The 22117-nt window shown below is 36.5% G+C and overlaps 1 protein-coding gene across 1 annotated transcript in view; it reads right to left on the bottom strand.

The window, feature by feature from the left end:
- The window catches only part of CSMD1 (CUB and Sushi multiple domains 1), a gene marked incomplete at its 5' end in the record, with an annotated part of 442872 nt that overhangs the window by 399851 nt on the left and 20904 nt on the right, over positions 1-22117 (bottom strand). The window contains 3 exons of the mRNA XM_006163216.1: positions 5220-5376; positions 10496-10665; positions 21723-21911. Of these exons, the coding sequence (XP_006163278.1) occupies positions 5220-5376; positions 10496-10665; positions 21723-21911 (516 nt within the window). The remainder of the gene's footprint in view (positions 1-5219; positions 5377-10495; positions 10666-21722; positions 21912-22117) is intronic.

Here is a 22117-nt window from a genome sequence, read left to right as displayed (position 1 = left end):
GTATAGTGAATGAATGTAAATAGATAAATTTTTGAGAGATTTTTTTTTCTTTGCTATGTAAATAAATTTAAAGACAAAAGAAAAAAGAAAAAATTTAGAAGAAATTAAAATAAAATAGAACAAACTTTAAAAAAAAAGGATTTCTATGTCAACATCAATAAATCATCCTCTTTCTACTGAGAAAGCCTCACTGACATCCAAATCATAATGAGAATACTACCTGGTAAGCAGAACGACCTGTGGAATCCGAACAAAGGATGTGAATTAAATAAAGCCAATTAATGTACTTCCATGATAGCACTAGGTTTTCCAATGCAATCCAACTTTTCTTTTCTTTTCTTTTTTTTTTTTTTTGAGGGAAAATTTTGCTATATAGCCTGTGCGCTCACCAGAGAAACAGAGAGAGACAGAGACAGAAAGCGAGAAATCACCCCCTGTTGGGGATGACCATGTGGCAATCCCTTCTCCTCCAGTCTCCTCTTGGGATTTTGGGCACACACACACACATGCTCCTGGAGTGAGTTTTAAGCCATCGGGCTCAGGACTCGAACTAGTTTTAAGCCATCGGGTTCAGGACTCGAACTATAGTCGACAACGTGGGAGTCCAGCAACGTAACCATTATGCCATCTGCTGCTCCCCAGCATCAATTTTCTTCTTTGTCCTGACACATCTTGGGTGACCCCTGCAAATCTTCCTTTACTAAGATGCTTCTGTGTCTCTATCTGGCATGATAAGACATTTATTTTCAGATATAAAGCATCTTATACTCAATTTGTGAGTAATGATGAGTAAATATTCCTTCTTAGATCCACATGTGCTAGTATCAATTCAGCAAGTACTGTTGTGGCTTTATCTTCAAGTTACTTGTGGATGGGTAACGGCACCGAAAGGGTCATTTGGAGTCCTAAGTGTCCTCTAAACCATGGCATTATGCCACAGATGGCTTGTTATGCTTTAAATCCCAGATAATCGTGCAATTTCACTGTTCAAACATTATCCGTGGCTTTGTCTTAATTTTGATCAATACCCAGCTTTTCAAGACTTCCATAATCAGGAGCCTATATAACTAATACTCTTTCTCTGTTTCTCTTTGATTTGTGTCTTTCATTCTAGTGAGTCTTTTATGTTCATTATCTCTTTGGTCAAAGATCATATTCAACTCTCCACATCTGTCCTCTCTCCTATTGGATTTTGGTCTATTTGTCCCCTTCCTTGCAAATTTGAGGCCAATTCACTTAATTTTCAATGATTAAGTTGCCAGTAGGTGATACAAAATTGATCAAGTTAAGAGCCCCCTTCCTGAGAAGTCATATTTTTATCGGTGAAAACAGAAGAGACAGAAACCAAATGTAGGAGGTTTTAGGATGTTGTAGAAGAAAGAGTAAATAATTCAGCACTTAACCTTGAGGAATGAGGAAAAAGACAAGGAGAAAGGGAGGACAATTCTTGAGTCTTCCATAATTATTCCAGCTTGAATCATCTCCAATTTCTCTGGAAAGTTTTATTCATCATCATTAAACAAATATACTTGTGTGTTTGTGTGTGTGTGTGGCTATGTGTGTGTGGCGGGGGGCTGTGTATATGTACAATAGACACATTATCATCAAGGAGCTACAGTTATTTGAGGAAAGAGACAAACAAATAGAGATAAAATATACTGTATGTCAAACATAATAGTATATGAAGGGTTAAACTCAATAAAAGATCAACTACATTAACGTACCGGTCAGTGGATCAGGACCATGAACTGATTCCTTCAGTCCTACAGATCCATCCCATAACTGAGAATACAATTACCCACTATTTTATTTCTATTTAGAAATCATAGTCATATCTGGGGCCAGCAGTTGGTATAATGGCTATGTTGCTGGACTCCCATGTAGTCAACCATGGTTTGAGTTCCAGACCCGGTGACTTAAACTCATGCTGGGCACGTGTGCGTGCATGCCCAAGATCTCGAGAGGAGAACGGGGGAGAAAGGATTGTGGTATGGCCATCCCCCCATGGGGGATGATTTCTTGCTTTCTGTCTCTCTCTATCTTTCTGGCAAGCACACGTGCCCTATAACAAAAACCTCTCCTACCAAAAAAAAAAGTCACATCTCTATTGACTGTTTTACAAGTAGTAAATGTCACTCTTTTACGTCATTTATTTATGATATAAACCGTAGCTTTTGGTTTCACTGTTTCAGAGGAGTCCTAAATATTTAGTACCCATGTAATGCACGTTCATTCATTGATCAACTGGAAAAGGATCCCCACGATAGCCCAGAGATGCCTGTCTAACCTATAGCTCTCTTTAACCTCATGCTGCAAAAGTTTTTTGTTTTGTTTTGTTTTGTTTTTGTTTTTGCTATAGTACGGTCTCAGTTTCTAACTACTTAAATAACTAAGAGTATACAATGCAGAAAGTCTGTTTCATCTCCAAGTTTCTTCACAAGTTCTGGGGTAAGTATTTTCATAAGAGTGACTATTTTGGAGACCTGCTTATGAAACCCTAAAAGTGCCATATACATTAAAAAGACCCTACATTTAATATAAGATTAAAATGTCTAGAATTTTTATTCTGTAAAATAATATTTATCCACATATTTAGAAATCATAGTAACCCATTATCAAAATGATTTTTATGATATTTAAAGAAGCTTACAATCACTGTAAAAAGGCAAAACAAAAATGTTTATGCTGAAAAAGGTGAAACTTTTGCTTATTGCCTGAGACAGCTCTGAGGACTCTTACTGCTTGTGCAACACAGCTTGAATAACAATGATTCTACCTGGGCCTTTCGTAACATAGTTGTACATCTGTGTAAGGTACAAAAGAGGGTTAAAAAAACCCGATACCCATCATCTTATCTCAAAGTGTTTATGGGTTACTATTCCATTTGACCTAGTCATATACCAGAAGAATATTATTTGATAATAAAATAGACAAATCTGAAATAAAAAGCAGTGTTTTGTAATGGAGGAAAACATTTTAAGTTTTATTTTAGTCTCATCTACTACTCAAAAGATATTAATTCCTTAATAGGTGCCTATGAAAGAACATTTTTACTCTCATTTGGTCTGAGTTATCTTCCTTGCCACTGCCTTTGTGCATATCAATATCAGTCAGTATATGTGGTACTTGTCAAAGTGGGATCATCTAAAATGTTTGAAAATAAGTCAATCAACAGCTCTGGTTATCACTTAGAAAACTTGGGTTTAGGTCCAACTGTACCTATTCACCCTGTGAAACTTCAGCAGATCACTTAAGGATTTGAAAAATCAGTTTGTAATTTACAAAGAGTAAATGGAGCTATGTATCAAGACCTAGAATTGTGAAGATGGTAAAGTTAGAGGGCATAGAAGAGGATGCTGTAAATATTAAAAGATAAAAGATATACAAATATTGCTTGTACCCATGTCTAAGAACTTTAGGATGCTTATTTACGCTCTGCTGATATCTTCTAATCTGCTCATGTATGTACATTAATTATGAAACTGAAACATCGAAATACTAATGTTTCCTTAAGTAATGCAATTAATGAGCAAGAGGCAATTACCAACGTCTTTTGAAAATAGTCTTTTGAAAAGTCTTTTGAGTGTGTCTTTACACAGTCTTAAGCTTTATAATTTGCTCAAAATATTTTATAATTATTCATCATTTCTGAAACATCTTTGAGGGATAAATATTTGATTCAGGTGTTTGATCACATTGTGGGGGCCTGGGATTTCTTAAACTTAATTACTCAGTATTTAAGTCTAAAGATTTATTGTCAAATTAACACCATCTTGATTAGAGGACCACCAATATCATCGATTCTATATTCCAAATATCCCTACCCATCTAGCAGTGAATTCTAAGACAATGTTGCCATCAAGACTCAGACCAAAGAGTGTCTGTGTTTTTGTAGGAAGAGTCAGGGAGGTGAGACAGACAGAAAAGATAACCTATTAACTACATAATTATTCTCAGAACTACATAGTAGTTATTGCCAATATTTCTCTCTTCTATATTTAGAACATTTGTGTTTACTATGGAATAAAAAACTACCCATGTAAGTGGGAAGTGCCCATAAACAGATGAACAGATTGAAGCTTTCTCATAGTTACCCAGTCAAATAAGGGAAACAGCAAAATGACCTTGTGTCATACATTTCATAATCCTCAGAATAGTGATGATTTGCATGTGATTATAGATTTTAAGCATTTTAGTTAATTGATTATTTCATTTTAATTAGTTATCCACACCAAACAGCATTTAGATTTTGGTTTTACTTTGTTAAGAACTGAAGATGCTGAAAATCAGTTATCATATTATAAGACCCTTCATTCTGAAAGTACAGTCTCTCCTTTAGTTTCCTTCTCTTTTGTCTTCTTCACTTATATGAAAACGCATTTCCTATCATATATATTACAATCATAGGACACTATACAATATGGATTAAAACTGTGATTAAATACAGATTAAATACTGGGTCCACCAATTCATAAAACTGTTATCTTGGGTGAATACTCAGATTATTGATATCAGTTTTCTCATATAGTGTGCATTTATATGTATGTGTTATTTTATATATATATATATACACACACACATATATGTATATGTACATGTGTGTGTGTATATATAAATTATTATATGCATATATATCAGCCATTCAAAAATTGTTACTGCTTAGGCAGCAGGTGCTGGATACTCCCACATGGATGACCACAGTTCAAGTCCCAGATTGGTGGTTTGCTTTCTCATTTTCTCTCTCTCTCTCTCTCTCTCTCTCTCTCTTTCTCTCTCTCTCTCACTCTGGCCAAATTAAAATAAGTGAGTGAATAAATAAAATTAAATAATTTTAAAAAAATTGTTAATACTAATTAAATCAAAGTCTCATTCTAAAACTTTCACATATGCATGTGTGAATTTCGTCATTGTATTCTAAGCCAAAATCAGTATTTTTAAGCTTCACAGCTCTTCAGTGTCATGTCTACTCTTCATTTTCAGCTATTTATTATTAAAATATAAATACATCTAAATAAATAAATCTCAAACTACTGCTTCTAAAAATGTGCCTGAAGTTACTATTTGGTTAATAGCATATAGAATTAAATTGCAATTCCAAATACCACAGACCACCAGAAAAAAAAAATCAATATGTAAAACTTACCACATAACCTAAATAACAGATGTGTCCTGACAAAATGAAAACATGAAAGACTATGATTAAGTCATATTCTACTTACTTGTGTAGGTGAGTTGAAAACCCTGATCTGTGTCAGATCCATTGGTGTTGAATTCTAGCCACAGGTGATTGGAAGTGCTGTTTAGGATCAGCCCCAAGAGCTCATTTTTTGTGAAGGCTCCCAATGGACGTGATGAACTGTCTTTTCCATCATATACCTATTGAAAATACACAGCATCAGGTCTCCATCCCTTAATTCTATTCAAAGAACTAATTTTATGGATTACTTGAAAAAGTTATATAGTTCATAGAAAGCTGAATAGGTAATATAGTGCTAAATAACCCTTTTTCTTTTATCTACCCTTTAACACTAGAGACAGAATATTCTATTTACCATTTGGGATCAGATTATTTTACATTAATTAGTTTGAGAACGCTTTCTGTCTTTATTTAAAATTTAACAAATATTTCTTTGCATTTCCAGGTTCCATGATTTACCCTTAAATTCCCTTCCTCATAGTCCAATTTTAAGTGGAAAGTATTCATAATATTTCAGCCATGATGTCTTCTCTGAACTACTAACTATTAACAAATAATGGGACATCCCATTCCCTTTTGACCCTTCTATCTGAAGGCATGAAAAGACAATACAATATGCTAAAATCTTGTTTTCTTTTGTAGTCTCTGAACGTGAGATGACTTTAGTATTTAATTTGTTGTAATAAAAGAATCCCATCCCACCATAATAACAGGTAAATGTGTCATCTTGGTGCAAAACCCTTTGTATTAGATGTGTTCTTCCCAGGTGGTTGTAAAACTTGAGTGGATATAATCAGTATATGGAAGGCAAAAAAGATGGGACTTGGTTTGAGCCAGATATTACAGATAAGGAAGAGGGACATTTCAAAGAATTTCCAATTTTCAAGGTGCTATACCACATGGGGGTGGATGGGTACCAATCTCATATCATGAATGAGGTTGGGTCAAACTGTTTCAGAGGCTGTGTGCTGTGGGATACCACATAGTGCACTTTCTGCTAATGCCATGTAGCTCATCTAATATGAGCAGTAGTGACATTCTCCAGCATTCAGAGTTCAGGTACAGGCATCCCCTTACATTCCAATAAATGTAGCATGCTTACGGGTCATGGTTAATCCATTTGCCTCCCTCACTACAAGAAAATCACCTGGTGTGTAAGGACTTTTTTAAAATGAAAAGGAAATCTGATTACAGTATACTGAAGAATATCCAGTTTTTCTTGATTAAAAATGTACCTAAACTAAATAATTAGAGTCCTTGGTATCATCTTCTAAAATCTGTTTATTTAACCCACTCACTTTCCCACTCAGAGACTAATTTGTACTTTCATTCTGTTGTCTGTTTTTCTATTAAATATATAAAGCATATGCATTACTCAACAGACTTACAAATACATACACGCACTTATTTAAAAAAGAAAATACATTAAAATAATTGTGGGGTTAATTATTTTATCTCATTATAAGGACATAAGCTCATGCTAATATGGTAGTATAAAATATCCTCTAATTTTCTCACAAAAAGCTAGCCACAGGCTATTGTTTAAAAACATTGTTTAGTTTAAAACCTGGTTCTATTAGACATAATGAGGGTTCTGAAATATAGACTGTAGGGACTTTTAAGTCCAGAGAGACCTGGTTTAATGAGAAAATGTCTATGTATCCCCAGAAAGATCACAGGCCACTCCATATACCATGTAATTTTTTATAGTTCATAAAAATATATGTGGTTGAGAGTACATGAAACAACTAAACACATGTTTGAACCTGCTCCTCGGTACTAAAACGTGGTCAAATAGTCAGCTCCTTTAGAGCTTGGCTTCCTCACCGGGTTAGACAGAGCACTCCACCAAGCTCTAACAAATCACATGAGCAGCATCTCACCCTCAGTGGTCTCAGAGTTTTAACCACCAAAAAGGAGGAGCTCAAATGCTGACTCACCATTCTCCAAAATTCTGCCTTCTTTGCCCACATCGCTAGCAAGTGCGGCACCATGAGTGACAACAGGACTCCCAGAGTGAGCACCTAACTAACTAATATGGAACCCTATTTTGTTAGTTCTCGAACGTCAGAAATTGGCGTTCCACTTTTGCATTGATCACAGATGAAAACCCAGCTAAGAGTGGAAATAAGAAGACTTGATTTTGTATTCTAACTGAATTATCAACAGGCTATGTCAGTTCTACACAGTGTTTCCCAGTTATATCTCCTCATCTAAAGTAGCTGGACTTAAAGGGCTCCTTTTGGATATTACTAGAAGGTTTCTGGAGTTATCTGTTTAATAGAAGGGCTGTAAGTATTTGCACTACAAACCCTCCTCAGTACTTGGCACTTAATCAATGCCATATGCTCTCAGGGATGTAGCTGAGTTAGCAGACGATCATAGGTTAGAAAACACCACATAGAATCTTACAGTGACAATGCTGACAGTTCTGGGGAAATCATTTTAAAGGAGCTATATCCTGGGTTCTGTTTACAAAGTGAACTACTCTCCATTACATATTTCTTTCACAACCTTTTCTCAAGAGCTATATCCTATATTTCTCTTACGAGGCAAAAGAAAATCATGCTCATGAGTCCAGGAGTGTGTATATAAAATTTTAATCTTTATTACTGTCATGTTCTATGTAAAGGTGCAGCCTGACTACGATTTATGTTCAAAAACCAAGATAATTTCACTCAGATAATTTTAAACAGAGAGATATATATTAGCATATTCGAGAAAATAGATGCCTGCAAAACATTTAGGCATTTTCCGTGATTGACAGTTTCTCTGCAATTAAATATGATAAGCAAGATTTTTTTAAACATTTTCTGTTATAATCAACAAGTTTAAACGGCATGCAATCACAAATAAACATAGTTTTCTTCCTTCTATTCCAATAATATTTATCAGTGTATATTTTATACAGTATCGCTAATCACTCACCTGCACTGAAGTATAATTAATAAGCACTTACAAGTATGTCTTAAAGGTTTACTGACTCATAAATTTGAGGTTATCAAAGAACTCAGAAAATGCATACTTACAACATAACTTAGTTTTCAAAAATTTTAGATTAGTAAGAATGTCCTAATTTCCTGCCTAAAATTTCCTTATTAATTATATATATACTCAGTCCTCCTGCTGGCATGATCTTTTGAAAGACTATTAAAATAAAAGGACAGCTAGAATAAAACCACTCCCTACTAAATTATGATGGTATACCAAATGTACTCAGTCCTCCTGCTGGCATGATCTTTTGAAAGACTATTAAAATAAAAGGACAGCTAGAATAAAACCACTCCCATAAATTATGATGATATACCAAATATCAGCACTCTATGGAAGAAACTGAAAGACTGGAAGGTATCAAAGCATTCAGAGCAAGAGACAGTGGGGAATGGGGGACTGTGAGAGGGAGAGAATCAAGGGGGAAAAGAGAGAAGTAAAACATTGAAGTGAACAAAGGTGGAAAGAAACCTATTGATTTTAACGTGTATGGTGGTGGCTTTGACTGAACCAATATACAGTGTATTCGTGATGGGAAAATTCATTTGGCATGCTGTAATGATACACAGTGACTGAATGTAAAAATAATTAAATAAATATTCTTTTCAAAGAGAAAAATAGTCAAATAGGAACTTAGGAGAAAATAAGACACTTTGCTCTATAAGCGTCTCAACCTCTGCAGATAACTTCTAATGGGGTCAAGTGGAGCCCTCTGTGGATCCGTTTTAGCCATTGTGTAAACAAATGACAAACAGGGAGTTATCAACTTTTCCCTTTTTGTTGCCTTTTTGCATATTTTCTTAACACTTGCAGCTGAAACTGAGTTGAAGCTACTGAATCTGAGATGAATCATTACATCTAACCAAGTAGATGTAAGTGTAACTGAAAAACCATACGAATGAGAAAATGAAGCAGAAGAGCAATATGGCCGTCTCTTGCAACAAATCAAATGTATGACCGACCAAATTGCTTACTTTCTCTCTGGGTGAGTGGCTAGGGTCTAGAGGACTGAAAGAATTAGCCTTTGTTGTTCAAATCCTTTCTTCTCTAAGGCCTCATTGAAGCTAGGTGTGCCAGTACCCATTTCCTTGTCACTAGGCTCAGGAAGGCCCCAACTTCCCTGAAATAGTTACAGGAGATGCAGGAATTATATGGGAAGCCTTAGGAATTAAGGGGCATTGCCAGTTAGAGCTGGGTTTTACACATCAACAGAACACCTGGGTGGCCCTGTAATCCTGGTGAGATTCGGTTTATCCTGGCCTCACTTTTCCACATGAGCCCTGTTTGGTGTTCTAATGAGAATGGTTGGACTTGCTTCCATGTTCACATTAAAATCCTTCCAGCTTTCAATGAGTCTTTACAAACTGAGATTAGCTATAGCAAAGTTGGAGTTTGGAGGCCCTGCAAGTTTTTTGTTTGTTTGGTTTTTGGTTCCCCCTTTTTTAAACATTAATAAATATATTTATTATTTTTAAAAGTTTACATTTAACCACCGTACATCTTTACAGCATACAAAGTGTTTTCCCTCAGCATGAATACAGTGCATATTAGTCAAGTCAAAGATATTATGAGATGCATTATCATCAGCTGATACATTTTCATTTTTGTGTCTATTAAATGCTTCTCTTTTTAAAATGTTTTCCTGATCCTTTCCCTCCCATTGCCTGTTACCCATCCACTCATCTACTGTCTTTAGCGTCTACCATTGCCCTCTCTATATTGTTGGTGGGAAAGTAAATTAGTGCAGCCACTGTGGAGAACAATATGGATATTTCTAAGAAACCTACAAACAGAATTGCAATAAGATCCTGTAATGCCACTTCTGGGTAACTACTGAAAGGATAGGAAAACGCCCAGTCTGAAAAACACTTGCACTTCCACGCTCATTGCAGCATTACTCACAATTGCTAAGACAGAGAATCAACCTAAATGGCACTACAAATTTTAGGAATTATTATTATGTGCAAGATAAAATTCCAAAAACAGTCACAGGTAATAATTAATCCTCAGAACAGCCCGAAAAGGAAAGTATCATTGAATCTTCTTATCTGTACAAAAACTAAATATTAATATTGTGAATAATTTGCCCAAGATACACCATTAATACATGTTATGTCAAGGACTATAAAAACAGCTATGTCAAAGGCTATATACACTCTTCTAAGTGACACAACTGAACATCTTCTCAAACCAGTTGCATAAATAGACACAAATACATATAAAGGTGTATGAATATACAGATAGATAAATAGTTAGATGCCTTAGAGGAAAAGACAGTGCCATAATGTTAACGAAGATTCTTCTTACCTTTAGAATGTCTCCTTCAAATAGCTGAAAACTTCGTGCTCTGAGATGGATCCCCTTGCCAGCTTCTGTTTCTATTTTATAGATACACTCATGGTTATTATCATAATTTGATGGGAAATTTGGAGACAGTAATGTTCCTTCATTTCCTTTGACACTTGCTCCACATTCAGCTAAAATAAATAGGACATTAAAAAAAAGAAAGATTCACAAGTGGAATTTCTGATTTTAATCCATTTAAAACTTCAAAATTATGAAAGTCCTCTCTTCTATCAATGTATGTCTTAATTAATACATCTTTTTAAAATAGATTTCTGACTTTTTTCTTTTTTTGGACTATTTTGCCAACTGAACTGAAAACATTCCCTGTGTAGTCCATTTGTAAGATTTTCTTTCCTTCTTACTCTATGGATGCACCATGCTATCCATACAGAGAGTTTCTGGAATAAAACGGATGTGCTCTAGCACCTAGGTTCACTTAGCTGTATCACTGGATGGTATCGTCACCTCTTCACACCTCATTTCTGCCTCATGAAATGCCCCAGTCAGTTCCTCCGTTTTGGATCTATCATTCTACTTTTGTAATGATAGAATTCTTGCATTGTTACTTTGTGGCATCAAGCAGGATGCACTGACAGGGGAATCGGACGATAGATAAAACTACTGTATTATCTTCTAATAGGTCACAGCACTAAATCATTTGCATTAAATTTTGAGATGAGAGAGCATTCAATGACAGTAAATCTCCCATTTCTGATGAAAGAAGAGGACAATTGACTTCTGGATCCAGTTTTGCATATAAATACCTCTAATCAAGGTAACTGTGGAAATAAATATAGCTCTCTATGTTTTGTCAACCTGGAGAAAGTCACTTAACCTCTCGGTTCCTGTTTTCTCATCTATGAAAGTAAACCATTCAGGTTAAGAACTTCAGCTCTGAATTTCTGTGAATCCCAAAGAATTATGAAAAATAAATCTTTCTCTGTATGTGTGTGTGTGTGTTTGTGTGTGTGTTTACATTTACACTGATGTGTGTATGAGAGAAAGAGAGAGAAACAGGAGAACTCACAAGATTCCGCATCCCCTAGCTTATTGGTCACACTATATGCCAAGTACAATGACTTTAAAAAAAAAATGAACAAAATGAGTATTAGTTTGAAGAATGGTCATGTTGCAAATTGAATATTGGTAAAATGCCTTATAAATAACCAGACAAGGAGAGCATGCACTGTGTTTAATTTCGAGTGGGTTGTTTAGGATAGTTAAAACTTTTGTAAATATTTTCTGCATGCCCATTGCCATAATGCTGGTTTTCTCTGACAGTCTCCTTTGTTCATTGCCAGTTAATGAAAACAGCTATGTACCTGGCCATGATTCCTAGACATACTTGCCAGAAGAAAATTTCTACAGATTCATGATCAGCTCATAATTTGTGCCATTGAATCTCATAATGTCCTTAAAGGGTATGAAGAGAAAATCAGGGAGAAAAATACCCAAGATTTTGAGTCCCCTCTCCCTTATCACTCCTTAAATAAAGATGTAAAGTCAGGGATGGGATGGGGACAGGGGAGAAAGTGTTGGAAGAAAATCACAAGGAATTGGAGACCCAACACAATGACACTGGGATAGTATAATAATACTTTTTAAGTATGGCAGTATCTATCATTATTGTATTTATACATATTTGTATTATCATCATTTAAAAATTATCATTATTGTTATTATTTAGTTTGTCATAGGGCATGTGTGCTCGCTGGAGAGAAACAGAAAGAGAGTGAGGGAAAGTAAGAAAGCACTCCACCCAGGAGGTCTGGCCACACCGCAGCCCTTCTCCTCCCACCCGTCTCTTGGGAATTGGGGCACACATGTGCATGTGCCCAGGATGTTTTTCAAGTTGCTGGGTCCAGGATTCCAACTGTGCAGTCAGTCATGTAAGATCCAGCGTCTTAAACTCCATACAACCTACTGGCTCCTAAAAGTTATTTTAAAAACAGAAAACAATTTTCATGGGAAGAAAGACAAGTGATGCCTTTATGCTTAATATTGAGGTGTCCACATTCAGGACCATGTTCTGGTGGTTTTCAAGTTGCATGGTACTCCTTCAACTATTAGCAATCTGATGATTCTCAGACTGACTGAGATTGAACATAAATGACTTAAGTTCAACAAACAATTTAGCTAAATACAAGTTCCCTGAGAAAAGGTAATAATTCACGGATATTAAATATCCTTGTTGAGTATGTTTTTGCCTTTTTTTCTTCCTGAAGAAACAGTGTGTTTTTACAATAAAAACAATGTAAATGAAAATAAAAGCAAAAGCGTAAAACAGTGTATTCCCCTTTGTCTGCTCTATGGAGTGAATAGTGAGGATTCAAAAAATCAAATATTGTACTTCAAGTGAATAAAAGAAGAAAATAATCAAATTTTAACAACCAGTAAATGAAACCTAGTCATATATATTAGTAATCATTTAACATAGAATTTCACAATGACTAATAAAGGAACCAATTCAAAATTTAAGGTCCATTAATCTATTACTTTTATGTTTGAAAAAAATTCATGCAATAAAGGTAAAATTAATACTGACATAGTGGTAAATAAATTATTTTCAATCTGAGGGAAAAAGAAAGTGAGAACCCACCCCCCACCACCACCACCAGAGTGTTGAGTGGACACATAGCAATCCCTTCTCTATTCTCCTCTCAGGATTTTGGGCATGGATACACATTTGCCCAGCATGAGTTTAGACCACCAGGTCCAGGATTCAAACTGAGTTCAACTTCATGAGAGTCCAGAAACATAATCATTGCACCCTCTGCTGGTCCCATGTCTGATAAAAACTTTCAAAGGAATCTTTTTTATGGCTACAACCACAGAAGTTGTATGTTGTTACACCATACATTTGAATTTATCAAGTATACTATGTAGGGTGTATATTAGATGTCTATTGTGAAGGACAAGCTGTCTGAGGTCAAGCATCCTTAGAGGTGGGCAGGAAGTGAATGTGACAATGAGGGTCTTGTTCTCTGGTCACCATCTAGTCATCAGGTGACGTGTTTTGTCTTCTTTATTTACTGAATGAAGTCAAGAGGATGAACAGAGAGATGAAATAAGAAATAATTAAACAACTACGATGGTAAGTCTGTATATTTAAACAGTTTTTTTTTTTTTTTAAGATTTTTGCCTCAGGCATTTGCACTCACAGCGAAAGACAGAGAGTAGAAGAAAGAGAGAAATCACCCCATGGAGGTGATGACCAAATCTTAATCTCTTTTCCTCCATTCACCTTTTGGGATTTGGGATGTGTGTAACACCACTTGTCACGTTTTCCAGCCACTGGATCTGGGACTAGATTGGAGAATCAGTCATATGGGATCCAGATCCTTAACCATCAAGTTACCTGCTAACCCAAGTCTATACATCTGATGAGAGCTTTATCTCCATGGTAAGTATGAAAACTGTCTATGAGAAGCCCTGGTGTGTCTTCAGGGAGGAATTCCAAGAGGAAAGCCAGCCAAAGAGAATCAACTCCAACCAGTGTGATCCATGAGCCTACCAAGATCTCAACAGAAGTGCTTTCTCTTTCTCAAAGCAGGGGAGCTTAGACAGCTCTATACACCATTTGGAAGGTCCTGCATGTTGCAATAGGCAGCTGCTGCGTTCGTCTAGTTATAGTTGGATTACTTGTCGTTGGTCTTCACCACACCATATACATTTTTTGTTTCCTCCTCCGTGACAAAATTGCCATATAGAGGTTTTTTCCCCTAGCTCAATTTGGAGTATCATGTTGTTTTTGTAGTTGTTTTTCTTTCTGTTTTTATTTTTTTCTTCATTCATGCATATGAAAGTAAGAGAGAGAGAGAAGAGATAGGCATCCTCCACAAGGTCTGGTCATGCCCAGTCTCCTTCCTTCTGTCTTCCAGACCTTTGAACCTTTAGTGCTCATATGAATTCTCAGTCTTTTTCAGGCTGACCAGGCTGAGGACTTAAGCTGTAGCCACTGGATCTGGTTTCTCCTGACTAATGCATTACAGACCGCACCAAAAATCCAGCTTTGAAACCATACTGCTTCTGTTGTTATAGTCATAAAATTATACAAAATTATAAGAAATATTTTGAACATTATCTTTAAAATTCAATATTTTGAAAATTTGAAAGTTGTTTATAAACTGTCAAGAACTATGGAGTATGACCTAAAAATTTTTGATATGTAAAGTAAACGATTGTGGAAAAATATAAAAATAAATAAATGAAAGAAAAAAAAATGCAGACCAGGGGTACCACATTTTAAGGGTCGACTTAATTCATCATGATAAGGCTGCTATGTAAGCTACGATACTATTTTACATCACACATTTTTCTAAGTCTTTGCATATGTTGATTCATTAATCCTCATAGTAGTATTGTGTGAAAAGTGAATAAAACATATCTACAGATGAGAAAACTGAGTCATAGAGAAGTTTAAGAAACAAAGCCTTTCCCAAAGTCACACAACTAGAATAAATTAATTATTGATTTGCTATATACTATAAAGGCTCACAAAGAGAACAGTAACTCTTTTTATAGCTTACATAATGCTAGATACGCTATAATGAATAATTCAGAATATTGTTCATAATTAACAGTAATGAAACTGAAATAATGAGTTTTAGAAAAAAAGTGTGTTTTTAAGAGCTTTTTTTCAAAATAGGTCACCAGTTAATTGCAGATTATATTTCTTATTACATTAGCATTTAGGACATTAAACATATAATAATGTTTCACAACACCAAAAAAGTAGAGGTAGAAAGAATTTAGCATGTTCATTAAAGAGGGAAAATATCAAAGCAAAGGAAGTAACTTTATATATCTTTTTATTAATGTTTGGATACTGGGATTATTTTTTGAGTAGATATAAAATAAATGGTGATAATTAAGTGAAAGTCCACTCTGTAAAAATAATAACTGTGCAAAAATTAACTGTCCAGCTGTAACTGATAACCCTGTGTAGACAGATAGTGTTGCTTGAATTTGTAGAAAGATAAGGTAGAAGCAATTAACCAGCCTTCTAACTCAACATCTCACTTTGTAATAGCACTCTAAAATGAAATCTCCTACTGTAGCAGAGCAAATATTTCACATAACCTGAGATAGAATTAATATTTTTAAGTAAATAGTCCATGTTAACTCATTTATTTAATAAATATCTATATACTGGACTTAAATATATTAGTACGTCAGGAAAGTCATGATGTACTTTTTTGTTTTAATATGCAAAAATGCATCATGACTTTCCCAAAATCCTTATACTTGACCAATACATTTAAATGTGGAAAGGCCACTATAAAGATGTATGATGATTAGATGTAAATAAAAATTATAAAAAAGTTGGAAGGGCAAGGTTGCATTATTCAAAGAAAGGTATAGGACTCAGAGACAGTTATTTATTTATTTATTTATTTATTTATCTATTTATTTATTTATTTATTTTTTATTGCTAGTAGGTTTGTACACTCCCTGAAGAGAGAGAGAGGATGCCACAATCCTTTCTCTTCTATTTCTCCATTCCACCAGGATTTTGGACATGCATGAACATATCTTCAATGTGTTTTTCAAGTCACTGGAGTCAGCATTCAAACTAGGGTCAGGCATGCAGGATTTAGCTTTCTACACAAAGCATTTATCTGCTGCGCTGTGGGACTGGCCTAGAAAACAGTCTTTCACATGAACTTCTGTCCAAGAAAATGACATCGCTTGTAGGGTATACAAACTTGATATGCTAATTAAAAAATTTAGTGTAGTGTTTTAATAATTATGCATTATTACTATTTCAGTTATATTTGTTTTATATTCTTTATAGACTTTCAGGCAGATTATTACAAAATTATAGTTTCTGTCCTATTTAAATCATGACTTTGACATATTTTCTGGATTGTAAAGTTATTTGTGAGTTTATACTAGTCCAATAGATGTGTGTTATTTCTGCTGTCATTGTTTTCTGATTCTATGTCAAAGCCAATAACAAAATCTATTTTAAAGACTAGACATCTTTAGTCATTATATCCTGAGGGTCTCAGTGGTTCTTTTCACCTTGGCACCCAGCAGATTAGTACCACTGAAAGGCAATGTGGGCAGAAGAAGGAATGCTACGGGTGCAGACAGGCTTGGGTGTGAGACAAAGCAGATGTTCATATGGCTTGATTGACATGACAGGGGCAGAGCATCATGGGAGAAAGTTACTGATATCCAGTTGCAACATAAACTCGACCAGATACAGAGAATGTGTGGCTTCCTTGAACTATTGTGGGATGTTCTTAAAGAAACATGGAACATGCACGCATCCTAATAGAAGGCTTTTTGGGAAAGAAAAAATTCCTTTAAAAAAAAAAAATTGAAACTGAAAGACCCTAAAGGAAAACACAAAGGGTGTAGATATTGTGAAGCTGAACTTATAAAATAAATTATAGAATTCCAAGACTAAAAACATAGCCTCGAGGGTCAGCAGATGGCATGGAGATTAAGGTGTTAAACTCCCACATGTTTTACTGCAGCTTGAGTCCCAGACATGGTGGCTTGCATTCTCACTTTTCCTTTTTTTGTCTCTCTCTCTCTCTGTTGACCACATATGCCCTATAGAAAATTAAAATAATAATAAATAAATAAAATTAACAAATATGATTATGTAAGGGGACCAGCAGTTAGCATCATGGCTATGTCGCTGAACTCCCATGTAGCCGACCATGGTTCGAGTCCCAGACCCAGTGGCTTAAACGCACACCGGGTCCGTGTGCGTGCATGCACAAGATCCCAAGAGGAGAATGGAGAAGGGATTGTGGTGTGGCCGTCCCCCCTCGGAGGTGATTTCTCACTTTCTCTCTCTCTGTCTCTCTCTGTCATTCTAGTAAGCGCAAGCGCCCTATAGCAAAAACCTCTCAAAAAAAAATATATAAAACTACTTAAAGAAAGTCATAATGCATTTTTCTATGAAAAAATGTGTCATGACTTTCCAGACAACCAAAAAAGAATTTTTTTTAAGAAAGATTTTTGCTATGGGAGCGTGTGAACTTACTGGAGAAACAGAGAGACAGAAAGTGAGAAATTACCCCCAGTGGGGGGGAATAGCCATGCCGCAATCTCCTCTCCATCATTCTCATTTTAGGATCTTGGGCATGCACACACACACACACACACACACACACACACACACACACACATGCCCAGCATGTTTTAAGTTGCCGGGTTCAGGACTCGAACCGCAGCCTACTATGTGGGAGTCCAGCGACAGAATCATCACACAATTTGCTGGTCCCCCCAATAATTCTTTAAAAAAACAGAGAAAAAAAGAGATACATCCTTGAGGATGTAAATAAGTAACTGTAAGACAAATAAATAGTAATAATTTACTCGATTGATTATCGCGATTTATTTTTCTTTTAGTCTATTTGTCACTTACATAGAACATAATTTTATAAATGTTATATCCTTAAATCAATGCACCAATTCCAAGAAGTAGATATCCGTACTAAGCCCATTTTACAGATGAGGAGGCCAAGGCACAGGAACACTATGCTATCTCCTATGCTACTGTTCTCAATTCTTCCCACCAGCTGGAGAATGATCTTCCATGAGAGCTGCTGGGATTGGGATATAGGAGGTGAGATCAAAAAGGAGGAAGAATTAGACTCACAGGAAAGATGGGGTAAGCATTCCTAAAGTAGAGAGCAGCCTGCAGGCTGCAGACAGGTATAAAGTGAAAAAAAAAAGGGGGGGGAGGGGGTGACTAGCAGATGGAGTAACGTTTACATCACTGAACTCCCATGTAGTAGACTGTGGTTTGATTCCCAGATCAGGTGGCTTAAAACTCACAGTGGGTGCATGTGCATGTGTGCCCCAAATCCCAAGAGGAGAATAGAGGAGAAGGGATTGTGGCATGGCTATCCTTTTAGGGGGTAATTTTTTGCTTTCTGTCTCTCTGTCTCTCGGGTGAGCAAATGTGCCTTAAAGCAAATATTGCTCTTAAAATAAATAAATAAATAAATAAGACATTGTGCTATTGGACCTGAGAAAACTCTTTTTATCTGAGCATAAGGTTGCTGAGTGAGAGTTGGAGAGCCTGTTCAGGTCAATGAATCCAGCACTTTGGGTAGCCTGACAGTGTTGAAAGACAGTTTTAGAAATACCACATGGAGGAGACCAGCAGTTAGCATAATGGCTATGTCGCTGGACTCTCATGTAGTCGACTGTGGTTCGAGTCCCGGACCCAGTGGCTTAAACTCACACTGGGCGCATGTGCGTGTGTGCCCAAGATCCCAAGAGGAGAATGGAGGAGAAGGGATTGTGGCATGGCCATCACCCCTGGGGGGTGATTTCTTGCTTTTTATCTGTCTGGTGAGCTCACATGCCCTATCGCGAAAACCTCTCCAAAAAAAAAAAGTATGACATGGAACTAATTAACAGCTTCTCTTAAGGGAAATGAATTGTTGACATTCCCAGGGAAACATCATCCTGGGTGCTGTGGCCCTGGGATCTGCAAGGTCTGCTCTGGAGCCTGAACAATCATCAGGAGAGGAATGGTGAGTCTGCTAGAGGCTGGGCTGGGAAGATGGGGAGGAGCTGTCTGAGCTTTGCAGCTGGCAGACTCCTTCAACCTGGTCACTAATTAGATGGGAAGAATGAGAAAAAGGGAAAGGAAGATAATGCCCAGATGTGCTGCACAGGCCAATGGGCAGATTGTATCGCCATTAATAACCTGCTTATTTAATGGTATCTTCTCACCAGATGGGATTAAATTCGAAAAAAGAAAAAAAATCAGCAAACAGCAGATAAAAATGCAAAAGGCTAAATCCAAACAAGCCAATCCAAGGAGCTCTGGGTGCTTTCCCAGTACAGCATAATGGTTATAGCCTGGGTTACAGATTCCCTGGGTTGGACTATTACTAGCTCTGTGTCCTTTGGTAAAACTGGGCACAATTCTTGACTTATTTATATCTTAACAGACCCATCTATAAAATCAAACTGATAACAATAATGTTTACTTCATGGGGATGTCATGGGATTAAATGGATTAATACAGGGAGAGAGCTCAGAGTATGGCCTGGTCAGGAGTTAAGACTCCAATAACTATTAACTAATATTTCAGCACTAGTTCCTTATTTCATATCTTAGAAACATTGTACAAAAACTGAAAAACAAGGAAAAAGTACAAAGATAATTAATCTAAATAAAATAGAGTAACAGCAAAAGAAATACTATCATCAATAGAGCACTTAATGTTAACCTAGGGTGATGCTTTGGCTACACTGAGTTGAAAGGTTTTTCCAAGTCTTAAACTAGTTTGGATAGGAGTTGTTAACATGGAGAATAGACTTGGGAAAATCTGGGAATTCCTCAGAGTATCTACAAAAATATGGTATCTTTTTCTTCCTTAAAATAATATCAAAACTTAAAGCTAATACCAGATTTTTTAAAAGTGAGAATTCCTTTTGTAGGAGAAAGTCAAAATGTAGAAATGTATAGACATGTGTCTTGCCGAAGATCAAGATGGTTATATTCATGTTTTCTCAAGTAAATTTTTTTATTTTTTTAAGGTTTTTGCCATAGGGCATGTGTGCTTGTCAGAGAGAAACAGTGAGAAGGAAAGTGAGAAATCACTCCTGGGGATGGCCACACCACAAACCCTTCTCCACCACTCTCCGCTTAGGATTTTGGGCACACACACTCATGCACATGGCAGGATTTTCCAGTTACCAGGTCTGGGACTCGAACCACAGCAAACCATGTGGACTCCAGTGCTTTAACCACCACAGCACCTGCTGGTCCTAGTCAATTAAGTTTTTCTATAATGAAATGGTGACTCTCTGGTTCATTAAATTATGAAAAAATATTATCCTCTGAATAATATAATATCCCAAATTAATGCTAATAATTATTGAAATTCTGTGCCATAGGGGAAAAAAACGGTTAAAATACAGTAGTATTTTATATGAAATTATTTATTTATTTATGGACATAGGGCACAAATGCTCACCAGAGAGAGACAGAGACAGTGAGAGGGAAAGTGAGAAATGAACCCCACAGGAGAGCGCCATGCCACAAGCTCTTCTCTTTGATTCTCCTCCTGGAATCTTGTGTATACACACAGATGCACCTTATGGGATTTTCAAGCTACCAGGTCCAGGACTTAAACCATGGTCAGCCATGTGGGAGCCCAGCACCTTAACCACCAAACTACCTGCTGGCCTCTCTTTAGTTTTTAAATCTTATTTCCAGAACATCCCCACCTGTCTTGAGTTTGTCAACTGATCATATTTAGTGTGGAACACATTATGGACCCTCCATAGACTTACAAGGCTCAATGTTAACAGAAATCATGGTTACTAATCCCCCCTTCTCCCTTTGTAATGACAATAGGCAGTTTTCTGTAATTCTGAAGAACAGTTTATGAAACCCATTATATGCTGAGCAATAGCCGGAACTAGACTTTGTCTCTGGGGCTACCAGCCTGTCCAGAACTGAGCAGGCAACGCAAGCCACATAAACTAGTAGAGCCACCGTGACTCTCCCCTGCCGATCGCCCACAGGTTTGCTGACTGACGACAAGTACTTCCCTGCTGAATCAGCACGACAATCCTGGCATGTGAGCCTAGCAATTCATTGCAAAATATCAAAACAAAAAGTCTTGTTACTCTTTGAAATTACCTTTCAAATTCCTTGAAAACACAGTGAAAAAGCTATTCAGCATTTAAATGTCTATAATGCCCACTTTTGCAGGAGTAAGCAACAATCATCCAATCAAAGAGTTCAACTGATAAGAAAAAACAAAACTGCTATTTTAAATTGCCACCATCATTATAACAGATGAGACACACTGCTTTCAATCAATATAATTGTCAGAGGTTATGTTATTACAGCTTGGCTTCTAGTTTTTATTTCTCTCCCAGACTGTGTGTGTGTGTGTGTGTGTGTGTGTGTGTGTGTGTATGTGTGTGTGTGTGTGTGTGTGTGCATCTTTTCCCTTCATAAATATTCTTGAAACACCCTGATTTCACTCTTCTTCAGTCATGAAATTTTAGAGCTGAAAGAGACTTACTTTATAGATGAGAATATTCAAACACAGGAACCCTCTCCCCTCACCATCTGCCCATCTCCTCTCCTTCCTTGTCAAGCCTCTCTCCCCACCCCCAACTCTGCTTCCTGGCTGGCCCCTGTCCTGTCCCATGGATGAATGAAATGAAAGCGTGTGACCACCTACCCACACACCTTGGCAGAGGTGCGCTCCACACGCGGCGGCCCCCACCCAGGCACGTAAGCTTGGTTGCACCTTCTAAGCGATATCCAGGGAAGCAGGAAAAAGTCAGTGAATCTCCGACTCCAAAGTGAAAACCAATCCTTCGACTGAAGGCAGGGACTCCAGGATCGTCACATGGCTCCAGGTCATATTCTAAGGCATGAAGAGATGCAGTAAATGTGTGAGGACTTGGAGAAAATATCAAAAATGTAGTAAAAATTTTAAAATACTATTATAAGAAAATAATGTTGGGTTATGAGAAACGTCATGACACATGTTTAGACAGAAAATCATAGGGAAAAAAATACAACATGATTTGACTTTTCCAACAACACAATATATATAATATATAATACATA

The sequence above is a fragment of the Tupaia chinensis genome, unplaced genomic scaffold, assembly GCF_000334495.1.
Source record: "Tupaia chinensis unplaced genomic scaffold, TupChi_1.0 Scaffold141517_1, whole genome shotgun sequence".
NCBI lineage: Eukaryota > Metazoa > Chordata > Mammalia > Scandentia > Tupaiidae > Tupaia > Tupaia belangeri.
This window is presented reverse-complemented; position numbering and strand designations above follow the sequence as displayed.